The 18,275-nt window shown below is 53.1% G+C and overlaps 1 protein-coding gene across 1 annotated transcript in view; it reads left to right on the forward strand.

The window, feature by feature from the left end:
* POF1B (POF1B actin binding protein) overlaps positions 1-18,275 on the forward strand; it is a gene marked incomplete at its 3' end in the record, with an annotated part of 175,645 nt that overhangs the window by 147,181 nt on the left and 10,189 nt on the right. Inside the window, 7 exon segments of the mRNA XM_040325044.1 lie at positions 101-172; positions 294-386; positions 7,283-7,396; positions 9,197-9,349; positions 15,524-15,643; positions 15,734-15,862; positions 17,923-17,987. Of these exon segments, the coding sequence (XP_040180978.1) occupies positions 101-172; positions 294-386; positions 7,283-7,396; positions 9,197-9,349; positions 15,524-15,643; positions 15,734-15,862; positions 17,923-17,987 (746 nt within the window).

Below are 18,275 nucleotides of genomic sequence, written 5' to 3' on the forward strand. Positions count from 1 at the left end.
CGCCGTGTGACGATTCGCTGTGTGACGATTCGCCGTGTGACGATTCGCCGTGTGACGATTCGCCGTGTGACGCCCAGTTCTTCTCTTTTCTCTCTTGTAGGAAGACATCGAATCGCTGATCCCAAAAGGCGTCTCTGAACTCACCAAGCAGCAAATCCGCTACCTTCTGCAGGTGAGACTCCGCAGAAAACACAAAATACTCTTTGTTATTACCGTTTGTTTTAAATTGTTTTCGGTCTTCTCTGTATATATAGATTTTTTTGCACTGATTGTCTTTTTCATCCCATGGTTAGATGAGGCAGACCTCCGATAAATCGATGAAACTTGTTCTGACGACCTTCAGCAGCCTGCGGGAGGAACTGGGACACTTGCAGGACGATCTGAATGTAAGTGGTGACCACCACCGATGTACGCGGATCTTATACAAACGTGATTGGCAGCAATGTGGTCATTGTATTTGGACCAGAGCTCTGCGGGCACAGGAAAGGCGCCTCGTATTTGGCTTTCCCAAAAATCAAGCTAGATGCAGGTCTGGATGTCTATAGGATGAAAGGCTGTAGATGGGTGGCTAGGTAGAGGGAAAGAGTTTGGTGGTAGACAGGCTTGGTGTCAGGTAGAGTGCACTGGATTTTAGGGTCGTGTGAGGTACAATGAGGGTGAGATGGGGGTCGGGTGAGGTACACTGAGTGTAGGGTGAGCAGGGTGATGGGGTCTGGTGAGGTACACTGAGTGTAGGGTGAGCTGGGTGATGGGGTCGGGTGAGGTACATTGAGTGTTGGGTGAGCTGGGTGATGTGGTCGGGTGAGGTACATTGAGTGTAGGGCGAGCTGAGTGTAGGGTGAGCTGGGTGATGGGGGGCGGGTGAGGTACACTGAGTGTAGGGTGAGCTGGGTGATGGGGGTCGGGTGAGGTACACCGAGTGTAGGGTGAGCTGGGTGATGGGGGTCGGGTGAGGTACACCGAGTGTAGGGTGAGCTGGGTGATGGGGTTGGGTGAGGTACAATGAGTGTAGGGTGAGCTGGGTGATGGGGGTCGGGTGAGGTACACTGAGTGTAGGGTGAGCTGGGTGCGGGGGTCGGGTGAGGTACACCAAGTGTAGGGTGAGCTGGGTGATGGGGTCTGGTGAAGGACACTGAGTGTAGGGTGAGCTGGGTGATGGGGTCTGGTGAGGTACAATGAGTGTAGGGTGAGCTGGGTGATGGGGTCTGGTGAGGTACACCGAGTGTAGGGTGAGCTGGGTGATGGGGTCGGGTGAGGTACATTTGAGTGTAGGGTGAGCTGGGTGATGGAGTCTGGTGAGGTACAATGAGTGTAGGGTGAGCTGGGTGATGGGGTCTGGTGAGGTACAATGAGTGTAGGGTGAGCTGGGTGATGGGGTCGAGGGAGGCACACTGAGTGTAGGGTGAGCTGGGTGATGGGGTCTGGTGAGGTACAATGAGTGTAGGGTGAGCTGGGTGATGGGGTCAGGTGAGGTACATTGAGTGTAGGGTGAGCTGGGTGATGGGGTCGGGTGAGGGACGCTGAGTGTAGGGTGAGCTGGGTGATGGGGTCAGGTGAGGTACATTGAGTGTAGGGTGAGCTGGGTGATGGGGTCGGGTGAGGGACGCTGAGTGTAGGGTGAGCTGGGTGATGGTGTCGGGTGAGGGACATTTGAGTGTAGGGTGAGCTGGGTGATGGAGTCTGGTGAGGTACATTGAGTGTAGGGTGAGCTGGGTGATGGGGTCGAGGGAGGCACACTGAGTGTAGGGTGAGCTGGGTGATGGGGGTCTGGTGAGGTACAATGAGTGTAGGGCAGGGATAAGCAATTAGCGGACCTCCAGCTGTTGCAGAACTACAACTCCCATGAGGCATAGCAAGACTTTGACAGCCACAAGCATTACACCCAGAGGCAGAAGCATGATGGGACTTGTAGTTTTGCAACAGCTGGAGGTCCGCTAATTGCATATCCCTGGTGTAGGGTGAGCTGGGTGATGGGGTCTGGTGAGGTACAATGAGGGTGAGCTGGGTGATGGGGTCGGGAGAGGTACACTGAGTGTAGGGTGAGCTGGGTGATGGGGGTCGGGTGAGGTACCCTGAGTGTAGGGCGAGCTGGGTGATGGGGTCTGGTGAGGTACAATGAGGGTGAGCTGGGTGATGTGGTCGGGTGAGGTACACTGAGTGTAGGGTGAGCTGGGTGATGGGGGTCGGGTGAGGTACCCTGAGTGTAGGGTGAGCTGGGTGATGGGGGTCGGGTGAGGTACCCTGAGTGTAGGGCGAGCTGGGTGATGGGGTCTGGTGAGGTACAATGAGTGTAGGGTGAGCTGGGTGATGGGGTCTGGTGAGGTACAATGAGTGTAGGGCAGGGATAAGCAATTAGCGGACCTCCAGCTGTTGCAGAACTACAACTCCCATGAGGCATAGCAAGACTTTGACAGCCACAAGCATTACACCCAGAGGCAGAAGCATGATGGGACTTGTAGTTTTGCAACAGCTGGAGGTCCGCTAATTGCATATCCCTGGTGTAGGGTGAGCTGGGTGATGGGGTCTGGTGAGGTACAATGAGGGTGAGCTGGGTGATGGGGTCGGGAGAGGTACACTGAGTGTAGGGTGAGCTGGGTGATGTGGTCGGGTGAGGTACAATGAGGGTGAGCTGGGTGATGGGGGTCGGGTGAGGTACCCTGAGTGTAGGGCGAGCTGGGTGATGGGGTCGATGGAGGTACACTGAGTGTAGGGCGAGCTGGGTGATGGGGTCAGGTGAGGTACACTGAGTGTAGGGTGAGCTTGGTGATGGGGTCGGGTGAGGTACACCGAGTGTAGGGTGAGCTGGGTGATGGGGTCGGGTGAGGTACCCTGAGTGTAGGGCGAGCTGGGTGATGTGGTCGGGTGAGGTACAATGAGGGTGAGCTGGGTGATGGGGTCGGGTGAGGTACAATGAGTGTAGGGCGAGCTGGGTGATGGGGTCTGGTGAGGTACAATGAGTGTAGGGTGAGCAGGGTGATGGGGTCGGGTGAGGTACACTGAGTGTAGGGTGAGCTGGGTGATGGGGGTCTGGTGAGATACACCGAGTGTAGGGCGAGCTAGGTGATGGGGTAGGGTGAGGTACACTGAGTGTAGGGCGAGCTGGGTGATGGGGTCTGGTGAGGTACAATGAGTGTAGGGTGAGCTGGGTGATGGGGTCTGGTGAGGTACACTGAGTGTAGGGTGAGCTGGGTGATGGGGGTCGGGTGAGGTACCCTGAGTGTAGGGCGAGCTGGGTGATGGGGTCTGGTGAGGTACAATGAGGGTGAGCTGGGTGATGTGGTCGGGTGAGGTACACTGAGTGTAGGGTGAGCTGGGTGATGGGGGTCGGGTGAGGTACCCTGAGTGTAGGGCGAGCTGGGTGATGGGGTCTGGTGAGGTACAATGAGTGTAGGGTGAGCTGGGTGATGGGGTCTGGTGAGGTACAATGAGTGTAGGGCAGGGATAAGCAATTAGCGGACCTCCAGCTGTTGCAGAACTACAACTCCCATGAGGCATAGCAAGAATTTGACAGCCACAAGCATTACACCCAGAGGCAGAAGCATGATGGGACTTGTAGTTTTGCAACAGCTGGAGGTCCGCTAATTGCATATCCCTGGTGTAGGGTGAGCTGGGTGATGGGGTCTGGTGAGGTACAATGAGGGTGAGCTGGGTGATGGGGTCGGGAGAGGTACACTGAGTGTAGGGTGAGCTGGGTGATGTGGTCGGGTGAGGTACAATGAGGGTGAGCTGGGTGATGGGGGTCGGGTGAGGTACCCTGAGTGTAGGGCGAGCTGGGTGATGGGGTCGATGGAGGTACACTGAGTGTAGGGCGAGCTGGGTGATGGGGTCAGGTGAGGTACACTGAGTGTAGGGTGAGCTGGGTGATGGGGTCGGGTGAGGTACACCGAGTGTAGGGTGAGCTGGGTGATGGGGTCGGGTGAGGTACCCTGAGTGTAGGGCGAGCTGGGTGATGTGGTCGGGTGAGGTACAATGAGGGTGAGCTGGGTGATGGGGTCGGGTGAGGTACAATGAGTGTAGGGCGAGCTGGGTGATGGGGTCTGGTGAGGTACAATGAGTGTAGGGTGAGCAGGGTGATGGGGTCGGGTGAGGTACACTGAGTGTAGGGTGAGCTGGGTGATGGGGGTCTGGTGAGATACACCGAGTGTAGGGCGAGCTAGGTGATGGGGTAGGGTGAGGTACACTGAGTGTAGGGCGAGCTGGGTGATGGGGTCTGGTGAGGTACAATGAGTGTAGGGTGAGCTGGGTGATGGGGTCTGGTGAGGTACACTGAGTGTAGGGTGAGCTGGGTGATGGGGGTCGGGTGAGGTACACTGAGTGTAGGGCTAGCTGGGTGATGGGGTCGGGTGAGGTACAATGAGTGTAGGGTGAGCTGGGTGATGGGGTCTGGTGCACCGAGTGTAGGGTGAGCTGGGTGATGGGGGTCGGGTGAGGTACACTGAGTGTAGGGTGAGCTGGGTGATGGGGGTCTGGTGAGGTACACTGAGTGTAGGGTGAGCTGGGTGATGGGGTCAAGGGAGGTACACCGAGTGTAGGGTGAGCTGGGTGATGGGGTCAAGGGAGGTACACTGAGTGTAGGGTGAGCTGGGTGATGGGGTCGGGTGAGGTACACTGAGTGTAGGGTGAGCTGGGTGATGGGGTCTGGTGAGTGTAGGGTGAGCTGGGTGATGGGGTCGGGTGAGGTACACTGAGTGTAGGGCGAGCTGGGTGATGGGGTCGGGTGAGGTACACTGAGTGTAGGGTGAGCTGGGTGATGGGGTCTGGTGCACCGAGTGTAGGGTGAGCTGGGTGATGGGGGTCGGGTGAGGTACACTGAGTGTAGGGTGAGCTGGGTGATGGGGGTCTGGAGAGGTACACTGAGTGTAGGGTGAGCTGGGTGATGGGGTCAAGGGAGGTACACCGAGTGTAGGGTGAGCTGGGTGATGGGGTCAAGGGAGGTACACTGAGTGTAGGGTGAGCTGGGTGATGGGGTCGGGTGAGGTACACTGAGTGTAGGGTGAGCTGGGTGATGGGGTCTGGTGAGTGTAGGGTGAGCTGGGTGATGGGGTCGGGTGAGGTACACTGGTGATGGGGTTGGAAGCCTTTCCCTGCATTACACCCACCATGCTTTTCCACTCTACACAGGGATGTCAGCTGTCCCTATTTCTGAAGGTCACCATTAGGCTTCTGGGAACCCGGGACCTCGCTACATTGGGGTCACATGGAGACATGCTGGGTGTCGGGGTCATGAAGGGTGTGTTGGGTGGAGGAGTACCGAAACCTTGGCACAATGAAGTCATTGATATGACATGATAGGAGCAGTGTGGGAGTTTGTATAACTGGTCAGACCAGGAGAACATGAATTGGGAATATTGTATTTATAATAGAAGGGTGTTTTATTTCTGGGCAGGCGGGGGCTGTGAAACACCCCATTCTTTTCCGATCCCATCTCATAGTGTCTGATGGAGAAGAATAAAAACTCTGCCCCCTACTGGCATCACCAGCCAGTGCAGAGAACCAAGGGGGAGGAGCTCTGACCCTGAATTTAAGAACATCTTTCTTCCCTAGAGGTGGTCATAGGCATGTGAAGGTTGTAGTCATCATGCTGACTTGATCTGACCAGCGGTCGGCATGTCTATTGCCCAGTGGGGTCCTAAATGTGTAGGACTCCTATTCTACATCTATATGATCTCATCCCTGCCCCCATTATAAGGCCACAAAACATCCCATCATTTGATTTCTCAAATTCCCAGCCCATATCATCCCAAGTGGCGGCCCATCCATAGGGAGCGCACCGGCGCTGCCCTCCCCAAAGCTAGTCACAAAAAAAAGGTCCTTTAAAAAAAAAAGGTCCTTTAAGTGCACTGTGTAGGGGCGCCGGACACAGTGCCCTATGGGCAGCATGATGTCTATGTAATCACGTGATTGCTTAATTTGCCTGGTTTTCTGAGTGCTTGCGGCGCAAAGCAATGCGTCGCAACACTACCTTATTGGTCATTCTCCCTGTTGTGTGGTTTTCCTATTGGCACCGCCGTAGGAAATGGGCGATGCTTTCCTCTGATTCGCGGCATCACTTCCAGTTTCTATGTGCCAGTGGGAAACCGAAAGTGGCGCAGCGGCTCTGTGGATGGAACGCACGGCCCGAGCAGCGCTTGCTTTCATCTCTTGGCTGGATTGGTAGATACTGAGAGAGTGCTGGGCTGTATACCATATCTGTGATGCTGGGCTTGCATGCCCCGTCTGTGATGCTGGGCTTGCATGCCCCATCTGTGATGCTGGGCTTGCATGCCCCCGTCTGTGATGCTGGACTTGCATGCCCCCGTCTGTGATGCTGGGCTTGCATGCCCCCGGATCTGTGATGCTGGGCTTGCCTGCCCCGTCTTTGATGCTGGGCTTGCATGCCCCGTCTGTGATGCTGGGCTTGCATGCCCCCGTCTGTGATGCTGGACTTGCATGCCCCCTGTCTGTGATGCTGGACTTGCATGCCCCCCCCCGTCTGTGATGCTGGACTTGCATGCCCCCGTCTGTGATGCTGGGCTGTATACCATATCTGTGATGCTGGGCTTCCATGCCCCCGTCTGTGATGCTGGGCTTGCATGCCCCCGTCTGTGATGCTGGACTTGCATGCCCCCTGTCTGTGATGCTGGACTTGCATGCCCCCCCCCGTCTGTGATGCTGGACTTGCATGCCCCCGTCTGTGATGCTGGGCTGTATACCATATCTGTGATGCTGGGCTTCCATGCCCCCGTCTGTGATGCTGGGCTTGCATGCCCCCGTCTGTGATGCTGGACTTGCATGCCCCCGTCCGTGATGCTGGGCTGTATTCCCCGTCTGTGATGCTGGGCTGTATACTCCTGACACTATGGGTGGATTTTTATAAGGGGTGGGGCTTATGAGAAGTAGGAGGGACCAAAAAGGAAGGGCGGGTTTGGCAACCCCCCATCCTAAAACATCACCAGCTGCCATAGGGGTGTAGGATTTCATGCCGTCGCTCACTGTAACCTTCCTGTGTTGGTGCTCCCCCTGCATATTGTGGTGGACACCTTACATCAGGGGTCTTTAAACTACGGCCCTCCAGTTGTTCAGGAACTACAATTCCCATCATGCCTAGTCATGTCTGTGAATGTCAGTGTGTTACAAAGCCTCATGGGATGTGTAGTTCTACAACAGCTGGAGGGCCGTAGTTTGAGGATCCCTGCAACATGAATGGAAATCAATCTTGTATTGGCTGCAATGACTTTTTTTTTGCATTGAGTGCCGACTTCCTTCCTGTGGAAACTCTGATACTTGTGTTTTCTTCTTACAGAAATTAGAAACGGCCAAAAAATCTCTGGAGAAAGATCTGACCTTCAAAGACGACCAGATCAGAGAATACGAGACCATCCTGGCCTCCCTGAGAGAGAAGAACCGCCAGCAGCAGGTACGGCCAACGCTTTATAGGACAGGTGGCATGTGATTGGACGCTGAATGAGAGGGTGCAATGTGATTGGACGCTGAATGAGAGGGCGCAATGTGATTGGACAGCCCCATATAATTCTACACTGTGTGATTGTCTTGTCTCATGTGATACCATGAGATAGGATACTGTGTGATTGGACAGCCCTATGTGATAGGACACTGTCTTGATTGGCTCATCTCATGTGATAGGACACTGTGTGATTGGATGCTGAATGAGCGGGTGCCATGCGATTGGATAGACCCATGTGATAGGATGGTGTGTGATGGGACAGCCCCATGTGATGAGACACTGTGTGATTGGACAGACCCATGTGATAGTAGGATAATCTTTGTGATTGGACAGCCCCATGTGATGGGATACTGTGTGATTGGACGCTGAATGAGAGGGTGCCATGTGATTGGACAGACCCATGTGATAGACACTGTGGGGCAGATCCACGTACATCGGCGAATTGTTGCGGCCGGCGTAGCGTATCTCTGATACACTACGCCGCCGTAACTTACAGCGTATTTTCCTTATCCTCAAAGAAGTTGCGCCGTAAGTTACGGCGGCGTGGCGTAAGGGCGCGCAATTCAAATCGATGTGATGGGAGCGTGTTTTATGTAAATACGTCGTGACCCGACGTAAATGACGTTTTTTTTTAACTGCACATGCGCCGTCCGTGGGGGTATCCCAGTGTGCATGCTCGAAATTAAACCGGAAGAAGCCAATGCTTACGACGGTGACGTCATTCTACGCAAATCCCTATTCCCGAACGACTTACGCAAACAACGTAAAAAATTTGACGCGGGAACAACGCCCATACATAACATTGAGTATGTCTCATATAGCAGGGGTAACTATACGCCGGAAAAAGCTGAACGCAAACAACGTAAAAAAATGCGCCGGGCGGGCGTACGTTCGTGGATCGCCGTATATAGCTAATTTGCATACTCGACGAGGATTTCGACGGAAACGCCACCTAGCGGCCGGCGGAAAAATGCACCTACGATCCGACGGCGTACTAAGACGTACGCCAGTCGGATCGAGCCCAGATGCCGTCGTATCTTTGTTTTGTAGATACAAAAGAAAGATACGATGCGGGAACTTTGGAATTACGCGGCGTATCAATAGATACGCCGGCGTAATTCTAATGTGGATCTGGCCCTGTGTGATTGGACAGACCCATGTGATAGGATGATGTGTGATTGGACAGACCCATGTGATAGGATGATGTGTGATTGGACAGCCCCATGTGATAGGATGATGTGTGATTGGACAGACCCATGTGATAGGATGATGTGTGATTGGACAGACCCATGTGATAGGATGATGTGTGATTGGACAGACCCATGTGATAGGATGATGTGTGATTGGACAGACCCATGTGATAGGATGATGTGTGATTGGACAGACCCATGTGATAGGATGATGTGTGATTGGGCAGACCCATGTGATAGGATGATGTGTGATTGGACAGACCCATGTGATAGGATGCTGTGTGATTGGACAGACCCATGTGATAGGATGCTGTGTGATTGGGCAGCCCCATGTGATAGGATGATGTGTGATTGGACAGACCCATGTGATAGGATGATGTGTGATTGGACAGCCCCATGTGATAGGATGATGTGTGATTGGACAGCCCCCATATGTGGGACACACGCATACGAATAAAAACTCTACATTATGAGCGGAGTTCTACTTTAAGAGAAGTACATAGGTGACCCCAACCCTCCTCCCCTCATAACCCCCCGGCTCCGTCCTCTTTTGTCCCTCCAGCAAGAACTGAAGGAGAGTCAGATGAAGCTGCGCAGCGTGGAGGAGACCATCACATCCCTGCGCAACGCCGACAGCGACAAAGACTACCGACTGAAGGAGCTGGAGTACGCCAAGAACGCCATGCAGCAGGAGAACAAGAATCTGCGGGTTCAGGTGAGACCTCCGCACACGTTTTCTGTTTCTGAGCTACGGGTAATGTTGGGCGAGATCTGCGTATTGATGTTACCTGCAGCATTGCTTCTCCTCCAGTCTTGGAGTTTCTACATTTTAAGGTGAATCTGACCCCAAGAAAAAAAAAAAAAAATGTATTTCAGCTTATCGGTCCTTAGATGGGGTGGCCGCATTAGTTTGCTTTTTCATTAATAAAGGAGTACTCCAGAGCAAAAATTTTTTTTAAAATTGGCAACATCTTTAAAAAGTATATAACAATGTAATTCACCTTTAGTGTCATATCTGCCGCAACCCCCGACTTCTCAGAAACCGGAAGTTCGGCCAGTCATTCTTGGCTATGAATTTCGTACCCCCATCTTGGTAACGAAACGTCACGCTTCTTTAGCCTTCCCCCCGTCTGCTCTGGCCTCCTGTGTCCGCCCCTGGCTCCTGTGGGTCACTCCCACACTTTGAATATTAATTTCGCATTCGTTTGCACAGCCCTGATTCGCTGGGCTGTGCAAACTAGGGGGCGGGAGCGATTCACCTCACTGCTTGTTAGAATAGCTTCCCGCCCAGCGCCTAGCAACCAGTGATGTCAGAGGCCGCCCCAGCATTCAGAGCGCTCTGCCTCCGTGCCAATCAATTGCTCCGCCCACCTCTTCCATCGCTAGCGTGAGGGAAGGAAGGGTCTGAAGAGAGCTGCCTATGATAGTGTGAGCTGAGCCAGGGGCGGATCCAGAGGGGAGGCGGCAACTGGTCAATGGCCCCCCGAGAAAAAAAAAAGGTAAATAGGCTGTGCTGATGCCGACCCCCCATCAGCCGTTGCTGACAGGCTCTGTGAAGGGAGTCGAGGGACACAGGCAGAGTTGCAGCTGCGGGGGATTTCCACCCCTCCTTCTCCTCCTTGAGCCGAGCCAGCCTCTGGGGATCCATCCAAGTGAGTGAGCACTTCCACTGACCAGACCATGCACCCTCTCTCTGACACCCCTCTCTCTCTCACCCCTCCCTGACCTCTCTCTCTCTCTGACCCCTTTCTGACACCCCCCTCTCTTATCCCTCTCTCTCTGACCCCTCCCTGACCTCTCTGACACCCCCTCTCTTATCCCTCTCTCTCTCTCCCTGACCACCTTGCTCTCTCTTTCTCTCTCTGACCTCTCTCACACCCCCTCTCTTATACCACTCTCTGACACCCCCCTCTCTCTCTGACCCCCTCCCTGACCTCTGTGACACTCCCTCTCTTATCCCTCTCTCTCTCTCTGACACCCCCTCTCTTATCTCTCTCTCTGACCCCCTCCCTGACCTCTCTGACACCCCCCCTCTCTCCCCGATCGCTCTCCCTGATCCCCCTCTTTCACCACTCTCTCTCTGACACCCCCTCTCTCTGACACCTCTCTCTCTATCTCCCCTTTCTCTCTCTCCCTCTCCCTGACCACCTCGCTCTCTATTTCTCTCTCTGACACTCCCTCTCTTATCCCTCTCTCTCTGACCCCCTCCCTGACCTCTCTGACACTCCCTCTCTTATCCCTCTCTATCTGACCCCTCTCTGACACCCCCCTCTGTCTCCCTGATCCCCCTCTTTCACCACTCTTTCTCTCTGTGACACCTCTCTCTCTCCCTAATCTCTCTCTCTCCCTGACCACCTCGCTCTCTCTTTCTCTCTCTGACCCCTCTCACACCCCCTCTCTTATCCCTCTCTCTCTGACCTCTCTGACACCCCCCTCTCTCTCCTTCTCTCCCCCCCTCTATCTCTCTCTCTCCCCCCCCTCTGACACTCCCTCTATTATCCCTCTCTCCCCCCCCTCTCTCTGACCCCTCTGACACTCCCTCTATTATCCCTCTCTCTCTCTGACCCCTCCCTGACCTCTCTGACACCCCCTCTCTCACTGACACCTCTCTCTCTCTCCCCCCCTCTCTCTCCCTGACCCCCACACTCTCTCTCTGACCCCTCTGACACTCCCTCTATTATCCCTCTCTCTGACCCCCTCCCTGACACCCCCTCTCTTATCCCTCTCTATCTGACCCCTCCCTGACCTCGAGTTGGACATGGGGGATACAGAGTTGGACATGGGGGATACAGAGTTGGACATGGGGGACAAGGAGCAGCCCGGAAGTGCTGAATTAACATGGAGTCGGCTGGCGCGGGTGAGATCCCTGCCTGTGCTTGCCGTGATCCCCCCCCCCCCCCTTGGATCGTCAGAGATCTGCTGTGGGAGAACAGGCAGCATCAGTGTCATGCTCCTTGAGGTGAGTCCACCACCGCCGCTGGCTCAGGCAGTGAAAAACAGGTGTGTGGGGGGGGGGGGTTACAGTAGGCAACCGAGGTGGGGGTTACAGTGGAGAACAGAGGTGCAGGGAATATAGTGGAGAACAGGTATGGGGAGGGGTGATACTGTGTGGAACAGAGGTGCGGGAAGTGATACTGTGTGGAACAGAGGTGCGGGAAGTGATACTGTGTGGAACAGAGGTGCGGGAAGTGATACTGTGTGGAACAGAGGTGCGGGAAGTGATACTGTGTGGAACAGAGGTGCGGGAAGTGATACTGTGTGGAACAGAGGTGCGGGAAGTGATACTGTGTGGAACAGAGGTGCGGGAAGTGATACTGTGTGGAACAGAGGTGCGGGAAGTGATACTGTGTGGAACAGAGGTGCGGGAAGTGATACTGTGTGGAACAGAGGTGCGGGAAGTGATACTGTGTGGAACAGAGGTGCGGGAAGTGATACTGTGTGGAACAGAGGTGCGGGAAGTGATACTGTGTGGAACAGAGGTGCGGGAAGTGATACTGTGTGGAACAGAGGTGCGGGAAGTGATACTGTGTGGAACAGAGGTGCGGGAAGTGATACTGTGTGGAACAGAGGTGCGGGAAGTGATATTGTGTGGAACAGAGGTGCGGGAAGTGATACTGTGTGGAACAGAGGTGCGGGAAGTGATACTGTGTGGAACAGAGGTGCGGGAAGTGATACTGTGTGGAACAGAGGTGCGGGAAGTGATACTGTGTGGAACAGAGGTGCGGGAAGTGATACTGTGTGGAACAGAGGTGCGGGAAGTGATACTGTGTGGAACAGAGGTGCGGGAAGTGATACTGTGTGGAACAGAGGTGCGGGAAGTGATACTGTGTGGAACAGAGGTGCGGGAAGTGATACTGTGTGGAACAGAGGTGCGGGAAGTGATACTGTGTGGAACAGAGGTGCGGGAAGTGATATTGTGTGGTACAGAGGTGCGGGGGGGGATGCGGTAGGGAACAGAGCTGCGGGAAGTGATATTGTGTGGAACAGAGGTGCGGGGGATGCGATAGGGAACAGAGGTGCGGGGATGCGGTAGGGAATAGAGGTGCGGGAAGTGATATTGTGCGGGGGGGGGGGGGGGGGATGCGGTAGGGAACAGAGGTGCGGCAAGTGATACTGTGTGGAACAGAGGTGCGGGAAGTGATATTGTGTGGAACAGAGGTGCGGGAAGTGTTACTGTGTGGAACAGAGGTGCGGGAAGTGTTACTGTGTGGAACAGAGGTGCGGGGGGGGGGATGCGGTAGGGAACAGAGATGCGGGGGGGGGGGGATGCGGTAGGGAACAGAGATGCGGGGGGGGGGGGATGCGGTAGGGAACAGAGATGCGGGGGGGGGGGGGGGGATGCGGTAGGGAACAGAGATGCGGGGGGGATACTGTGTGGAACAGAGGTGCGGGAAGTGATATTGTGTGGAACAGAGGTGCGGGAAGTGATGCGGTAGGGAACAGAGGTGCGGGAAGTGATATTGTGCGGGGGGGGGGGGGGGGGGGGGGGAGATGCGGTAGGGAACAGAGGTGCGGGAAGTGTTACTGTGTGGAACAGAGGTGCGGGAAGTGTTACTGTGTGGAACAGAGGTGCGGCGGGGGATGCGGTAGGGAACAGAGGTGCGGGAAGTGATATTGTGTGGAACAGAGGTGCGGGAAGTGTTACTGTGTGGAACAGAGGCGCGGGAAGTGTTACTGTGTGGAACAGAGGTGCGGGGGGGGGATACTGTGTGGAACAGAGGTGCGGGAAGTGATATTGTGTGGAACAGAGGTGCGGCGGGGGATGCGGTAGGGAACAGAGGTGCGGGAAGTGATATTGTGTGGAACAGAGGTGCGGGAAGTGATATTGTGTGGAACAGAGGTGCGGGGATGCGGTAGGGAACAGAGGTGCGGGAAGTGATATTGTGCGGGGGGGATGCGGTAGGGAACAGAGGTGCGGGAAGTGATATTGTGCGGGGGGGGGGATGCGGTAGGGAACAGAGGTGCGGGAAGTGATATTGTGCGGGGGGGGGGATGCGGTAGGGAACAGAGGTGCGGGATGTGTTACTGTGTGGAACAGAGGTGCGGGATGCGGTAGGGAACGGGGATACTGTGTGGAACAGAGGTGCGGGGGATGCGGTAGGGAACAGAGGTGCGGGAAGTGATATTGTGCGGGGGGGATGCGGTAGGGAACAGAGGTGCGGGAAGTGTTACTGTGTGGAACAGAGGTGCGGGAAGTGTTACTGTGTGGAACAGAGGTGCGGGGGGGGGGATGCGGTAGGGAACAGAGGTGCGGGAAGTGATATTGTGCGGGGGGGGGAATGCGGTAGGGAACAGAGGTGCGGGAAGTGTTACTGTGTGGAACAGAGGTGCGGGAAGCGATACTGTGTGGAACAGAGGTGCGGGAAGCGATACTGTGTGGAACAGAGGTGCGGGAAGCGATACTGTGTGGAACAGAGGTGCGGGAAGCGATACTGTGTGTTGAACAGAGGTGCGGGAAGCTTTACTGTGTGGAACAGAGGTGCGGGAAGCGATACTGTGTGGAACAGAGGTGCGGGAAGCGATACTGTGTGTTGAACAGAGGTGCGGGAAGCGATACTGTGTGGAACAGAGGTGCGGGAAGCGATACTGTGTGGAACAGAGGTGCGGGAAGCGATACTGTGTGGAACAGAGGTGCGGGAAGCGATACTGTGTGGAACAGAGGTGCGGGTGGTGATGAGGAGGTAGCAGAAGAATGGCTGCGCCGATTTAGGAAAGAAAGACATCGACTGAAAGGTAAAGCCTAAGGGAACATTATCTTGTAAAAAAGAAATGCATTATAGAACTCCTTTAAATGTTTTCTTTCTTTTCACCCGGCGATCCTGCAAGTAGTACACTTCCTGTCCTGGGGTGACAACGCTCACTGACTGCACTGTATTGAGAAGCAGCGTTGTCACTCTAAGCTGCTCTCCTACAGAACACCTCCCCTTCGCCTTATCCCCATAACCTAGGAGGAGTGGGCTGTCCGCACTCTGTGAGATGTAGATTTTCACTTTTCCTTTGAGTGAGGAGATAGAAAGGGGAAGTGGTGGCTGGTGCCGTATATTTGGGAGGGGGGGGGGGGGCATCTTTCCGCCACCTAGCCCCATGCCCCGCACTTACCCCCATCTAGTTCACAGGCTCCTTCCTGCGTCTCCTCCTCGGCGACAGCTTCACTCCTCCTCCTTCCCTCTGTGGCAAATAGGATTGCTTCTCCTCTCAGCCAATCGAGTCTCAGGACCCGCTTCCTGATTGGCCAGGAGGAGAATCAGGAAGACAATAGCGAATATTCATTCATTATTGTTACACAACTGGGTGGACTCAGGGCACAGTGCTCTGCGCCCCGAGCCCACCCTTTTTTTAAGCCAATTGGAGCCTCCGGATCTAATCACGTGCTTAAAAAAAACATTTGGAATCCACGTGTCCGGCTCCCTGCATGTATATTAGGGGGTCAGATGCATGGATTGGGGGGGAGGTGCCCTTGCACCCTTTATGGACGGGGCTGCCACTGTAAAGGGGTTTTATTTATAAAGTATTCTAGCAAGATTGCTGAAATTTCTCATTCATTTTTTCCTAGTAGATTAATTGCTGTGTTGTCGGCTCCATCTAGTGGCCAATGTGTGGTATATTTCTCATTGAGAAGTTTCAGAAAGCTATACTGAAATTAGGCCACTAGATGGAGACAAAGATATAGGAATTAGACTGCTAGAAATAACATGGGTACGTTTTGGTCACCTTGTATGAATTCTTCTGACATTCGGCTAACGAATGTCTTATAAATGGACCTCAAAGTGTCTTTATTGTGTGTTTTTTAAAATGCTTTGTATGACACGTGAACTACTTTCAGGTGTCCTTTCCTTTTCTGTATACTCGTCTAGCGCGCTATTGACACGTCTTTTTTGTTTCCACGCAGGTCTCCGAAACCGTCTCCAACCCCATGCTGCAGGCCAAGACTGACGAGATCACCCGGCATTACAAGGAGATGATCGACAGCCTCCGAGCGGAGAAGGACAAGGAGATCCGCACCCTGAGGGTAAGGCTTGACAATGGGGGATGAGCTGACCGTTTTCCCCTCCTCCGTGAGATGCGCAATTCTAACGCCTTCGTGTGACGTGTATTGCAGACTCAGGTCACCAAGTTCCAGCACGACGTGACGGTGAAGCAAGGCAGCAGCAGCGACCTGCAGATGAAGCTCCTGGAGCTGACGTCCTCGCTGGAGGAGAGAGACTCGCTCATTAAGAGGCAGCAGGAGGTGAGGACCAATCAAAGAGCACCTGTCACTTCACCAATACAGGGGCACTTCTATCATCACAGCACCTATAGAATAATTATGGGGATGTTTTCCCTTCCACTTCTATTGTGTACGATCTTAGATACAATCTTTCAGTGTTTAAGCTGTATATTATATTATTACTGATTTTGTATCTCATTTATATTGGGTCAGATTATGATTTTTTTTTCTCTACTGCGCTAGAGCACTCGCTCCTGACTCCCGCGCGCCCGGTGGTAGTGATCGCTCGTTACAGAGCGAGGACCGGGAGCTGGGTGTGTAAACACACAGCTCCCGGTCCTGTCAGGGGGGAAATGCTGATCTTCTGTTCATACAATGTATAAACAGACGATCGGTAATTTTCCCTAGTGAGTTCCCCCCCCCTACAGTTAGAACACACCCAGGGAACATACTTAACCCCGCCCCCTAGTGTTAACCCCTCCCCTGCCAGTGGCATTTTTATAGCAATCCAATGCATTTTTATAGCACCGATCGCTATAAAAATGCCAATGGTCCCAAAAATGTGTCAAAAGTGTCCAAAGTGTCCGCCATAATGTCGCAGTACCGAAAAAAAAAATTGCGGATCGCCGCCATTACTAGTAAAATAAACATATTAAGAAAAATGCCATAAAACTATCCCCTATTTTGTAAACGCTATAACTTTTACGCAAACCAATCAATAAACGCTTATTGTGTTTTTTTTTTTTCAGAAAAATAGGTAGAAGAATACGTATCGGCCTAAACTGAGGAAAAAAATCGTTTTATTTATATATTTTTGGGGATATTTATTATGGTAAAAATATTCATTTTTTTCAAAATTGACGCTCTACTTTTGTTTATAGCGCAAAAACTAAAAAGCGCAGAGGTGATCAAATACCACCAAAAGAAAGCTCTATTTGTGGGGAAAAAAAGGACGCCGATTTTGTTTGGGAGCCACGTCGCACGACCGCGCAATTGTCAGTTAAAGCGACGCAGTGCCAAATCGCAAAAAGTGCTCTGGTCTTTGACCAGCAATATGGTCCGGGGGTTAAGTGGTTAACAGATTCAGCCCCAGAAGATTTTACCCCCCTTCCTGACCAGAGCACGTTTTACAATTTGGTACTGCGCCACTTTAACTGACAGTTGCGCGCTCGTGCGACGCTGTACCCAAACACAATTGACGTCCTTTTCTTCCCCCCACAAATAGCGCTTTCTTTTGGTGGTATTTGATCACCTCTGCATTTTTTTGGCGCTATAAACAAAAAAAGAGCGTCAATAGGGGATAGATTTATGGCATTTTTATTATATATTTTTTTTTTTTTACTAGTAATGGCGGCGATCTGCGTTTTTTTTTTATTTTATTTTATTGGGATTGCGACATTATCGTGGTCACATCGGACACTTTTGACACATTTTTGGGACCACTGACAATTTTATAGCGATCAGTGCTATAAAAATGCACTAATTACTGTAAAAATGTCACTAGCAAGAAGGGGGTTAACACTAGGGGCGGCGATCAAGGGGGTTAAATGTGTTTGCTATAGTGTGTTCTAACTGAAGGGGGGAGGGGACTTACTCGGGGAAATGACAGATCGCTGTTCATACAATGTACGTTCATAAAAAACCTTTATAAACCCGCAGCTCCCGGTTCTTTCATGGGAGTGGAGACTGATCCGGTGTTCACACGATCCGTCTCCACTCCCCTGAAAGAACCGGGAGCTGCGGGTTTATAAAGGTGATCTAGATCAGCTTAAAGCTCAACTCCAGCTACAACTTTTTTTTTTTTTTAGTTCTGTGTGGAGGGGGAGGGGTTAGGATCTCTGGCAGGACTTTATTGTTCTCTGTGTCCCCACTGGGGAGATTTGCACTCACTTCCTCACCTGGTGACACTTTATTAAACCCATCACTAGAAGTGAAATCTCTCCAGCTGGGGTACAGAGGGTAATAATAAGGGTTCGAACCCTTCCCCCGCTCTGCCCAGGCCGGAGTTTTACTTTGAGACTCGGCAGTTGGGAAGTTTAAAGATGAGGATGGCCCTTTAAATTCTGTGTCTCCTCCTGCAGGAACTTCTCCGGTTGCGCACGCAGAGAGAGTCGAAGACCGTCACCCAGGACGTCATCACAAGGAAGTAAGTGTAAAGCATCCAGATGACTACAACTCCCAGCATCCCCCCGCCCATTCCACAAACTCATTGTAACCAGATGTCTGTCCACACTAACAAATGGAGGTCAGAAATTTTAAAGCCCAACTCCAACCAAAATAATCACAGAAGGTGTACAGACCCGGGAACTCAGCACAGGGATGGTGGGAGCCCCTCATAATGGGCACAGCGGGTGTACAGACCCGGGAACTCAGCACAGGGATGGTGGGAACTCCTCATAATGGGCACAGCATGAGTACAGACCCGGGAACTCAG

This window comes from Rana temporaria, chromosome 9, assembly GCF_905171775.1.
Source record: "Rana temporaria chromosome 9, aRanTem1.1, whole genome shotgun sequence".
Lineage (NCBI taxonomy): Eukaryota > Metazoa > Chordata > Amphibia > Anura > Ranidae > Rana > Rana temporaria.